Genomic DNA, 3,132 nt, shown 5'->3' with positions numbered 1-3,132 from the left:
TACAACTCTTGACCGGTTTAGCAATCCGGTCAATACATCACTTGATTCTTTAAACGGTTTACACATTAACCGATCAAGGCACAAGCGGTTTAATAGTCCGGATTACAATCCGGACACCACTTGGCCGGTTTATTCAAAAATCATCATAAAATGCATTCAAACTCATAATAATCAATTCTAGATGCTTTTCAATCTGTATGAAAGCAATTCATATTCAAAGCTCTTAAATACACTCACCTTTTGAATTTGAGATTCAAAGCCTTTTGATTTCTTTTCTTCTTCCTAATGTGCAAACTTCAGAATCTTCAGAGAAAAACTTCTAAATATGGAAAGTGTGATATGTGTGTTTTTCCTTCTCAAATTTCTTTATATACATACACACCCATAAAGAGATTGAGAGGCGGCTAAAAGCCGTCCCCTCTCCCTTCTTTTCTTTCATTAAATATTTCCTCACACACACACCATTCATACATATATCATATATTTATATATTTATAAATAAATATATATATACATATATATATATATATATATATTTATAACTGAAATAATAACCAGACTATTACAATGTCCAAGGTTTTACATAAGGTATTTACGTTTACCATTGCTATTAGAACTGATTTGCTGTGAATTATATATCATAATGTACGGATACTATTTAAACCGGACAAGTGATGTCCGGGGTTCTATTTAAACCGGACAAGTGATGTCCAGGGTTCTATTTAAACCAGATAAGTGATGTCCGGGGTTCTATTTAAATCGAACAAGTGATGTCCGGGGTTTTACACCTAAACCAGCTAAGCTTTATGCGAATTAACCTAAACCGGCCAAGGCGTGTGCGATTTAACCTAAACCGGCCAAGGCACGTGCGATTTAACCAAAACCGACCAAGGCGCGTGCGATTTAACCTAAACCGGTCGAGGTATGTCTGATGTGACCATAATCCGTTCATGAGTCATCCGGGTTTATCTTTAAATCGCTCAACACATCAAGAGTTGTCCGGATTAGATCTCTGGACGAGGATGACCGGACTTCAAATCCGGATAAAGTTGTTTGGAATTTTATTATTGATTTTGGTTTAATTCTGAATAAAACTGCGAGAGAGATGAAATGGCGGTGTAACTATGAATGAGATGAAATGGCGGTATAACCGCAAGAGGAAAAAAATCTATATTAAGTCTGTATAGGTTTGATTCTAAACTGCTAGTTTGGAATGTATGTTATTGTATGAAATTTGTACACTCACTAGACCTTTTGGGTCTAATGCTTAGTTGTTGGACTAACCTGTTTTGCAGGTCATCATACCTCGTAGGATAAAGGAAAGGGGAAAGTGTAGAATTGATGACATTGAGTAACTCATAAATGTATTAAATAAAGTTTTAGTTAGTCCGTATTTTGTAAATAATATTACATTCTGTGTTATGAGTAATATCATGTGGTTTATCTATATGTGGAAATTGTGGGTTGTTACAGTTGTAACAATCCGCTAGGCCATTGATGTTCAATCTTCACTTTGTGGCAAGTAAGACATTTTGCCACGTATTCTGCTATATCTCGTTTCATAGCGTTCCACCAAATTATTGTTTTAGATCTTGGTACATCTTAGTGGATCCAGGATGAATCGAGAACAGTGAATTATAAGCTTCACTCATAACTGCTTCTGTGAGTTCACTATTGTTCGGGTACACAAAGTCGATTAGAGAACCAGATAATACATTTGGCATCAACTCGAAAATCAGGCTGTGAATCATCTTTAGCCTTTTGTAAGATAGCCCAAAGTTCTCCATCCTCTTGTTGAGCCTCTTCGATTTGAGATACAAGAGTTGGTTCAACCATGATACTAGCCAACACTTCATCTCTACCATGATAACACAAAGATATAACCATACGTTATAGATCTGAAGCAATATGCGACTGAACGGTTAAAGACGATATGTTACCAATGCTTTTACGGCTAAGGGTATCAGTGACAATATTAGCTTTCCCTGGATGAAATTGAACTTGGACGTCGTAGTCCTTAAGAAGTTCGAGCCACCGTCGTTGACGCATATTCAACTTTTTTTGTTTAAATATGTACTTTAAGGTTTTGTGATCGGTAAAAACATCACAAGTCTCTCCGTACAAATAGTGACGCCATATTTGGAGTGCAAAAATGACTCCTGCCGATTCAAGATCATGAGTAGGGTAGTTTACTTCATAAGGTTTAAACTAGGCGAGAGGCATACGCAATCAGTTTGTCGTGCTGCATTAGAACACAATCAAGACTACATTTAGAAGCATCACTATAAACCTGAAAACCTCCCGACGCAAATGGCAATGTAAGAACAGACGTTGTAACTAATATCTTTCTCAGTTTTTCAAAACCCTTTCCCTGTTCTTCCCCCCAAACAAACTTAAATTCTTTTCGAAGAAGTTTAGTCATAAGGAGCGCGATCCGGGAAAAGTTTTCAACAAACCGTTGATAGTAACCTGCCAGACCTAGGAAACTTCGGACTTTAGAAACATTTGTTGGTTTTGGCCAGTTAGTGATAGCCTCAACCTCTGCAAAATCAACTTTAATGCCTTCGCCGGACATAATGTGACCCAAAAATGCCACTTGATGCAACCAGAATTCACATTTAGAAAACTTTGCATACAACTTCTTATTTTGAAGAGCTTTTTAAAGTAATACGCAAGTGAGTTTCGTGATCTTCTTTCGACTTTGAATATATAAGAATATCGTCAATAAAAACGATAACAAAGTCGTCCAAATAATCTTTGAAAGCCCGGTTCATATGATCCATAAACACTGTTGGAGCATTAGTTAACCCGAATGGCATAACAATGAATTCATAATGACCATATCGAGTACGAAATGCAGTCTTAGGAATATCTTGATCTCTAATCCGGAGTTGGTGATATCTAAACCTTAAGTCGATCTTAGAAAAATACTTTGCTCGTTGGAGTTGATCGAAAAGATCGTCTATAAGGGTAAAGGGTATTTATTACGTACCGTGATCTGATTTAGTTCATGATAGTCAACACACAACCGCATCGATTAGTCTTTCTTTTTAACGAATAGGACTGGTGCACCCCATGGATATGCACTAGATCGAATAAAACCACGATTAAAAAGATCTTCATGTTGTTCCT

The 3,132-nt window shown here is 36.7% G+C and overlaps 1 protein-coding gene across 1 annotated transcript; it reads right to left on the bottom strand.

Annotated features, from left to right (window-relative positions):
• Positions 1-1,715: 1,715 nt before the first annotated feature.
• On the bottom strand, positions 1,716-2,575 carry LOC112504487 (uncharacterized mitochondrial protein AtMg00860-like; the record flags this gene model as incomplete). The annotated part of the gene is made up of 2 exons (XM_025108426.1): positions 2,226-2,575; positions 1,716-1,858 (listed from the first exon to the last, which is right to left on the bottom strand). Coding segments are annotated over exons 1-2 (493 nt in total), but the record flags the coding sequence as incomplete, so codon positions are not given.
• Positions 2,576-3,132: the final 557 nt, after the last annotated feature.

The sequence above is a fragment of the Cynara cardunculus genome, unplaced genomic scaffold, assembly GCF_001531365.2.
Source record: "Cynara cardunculus var. scolymus isolate 2C unplaced genomic scaffold, CcrdV1 Un_Scaffold_5750, whole genome shotgun sequence".
Lineage (NCBI taxonomy): Eukaryota > Viridiplantae > Streptophyta > Magnoliopsida > Asterales > Asteraceae > Cynara > Cynara cardunculus.
This window is presented reverse-complemented; position numbering and strand designations above follow the sequence as displayed.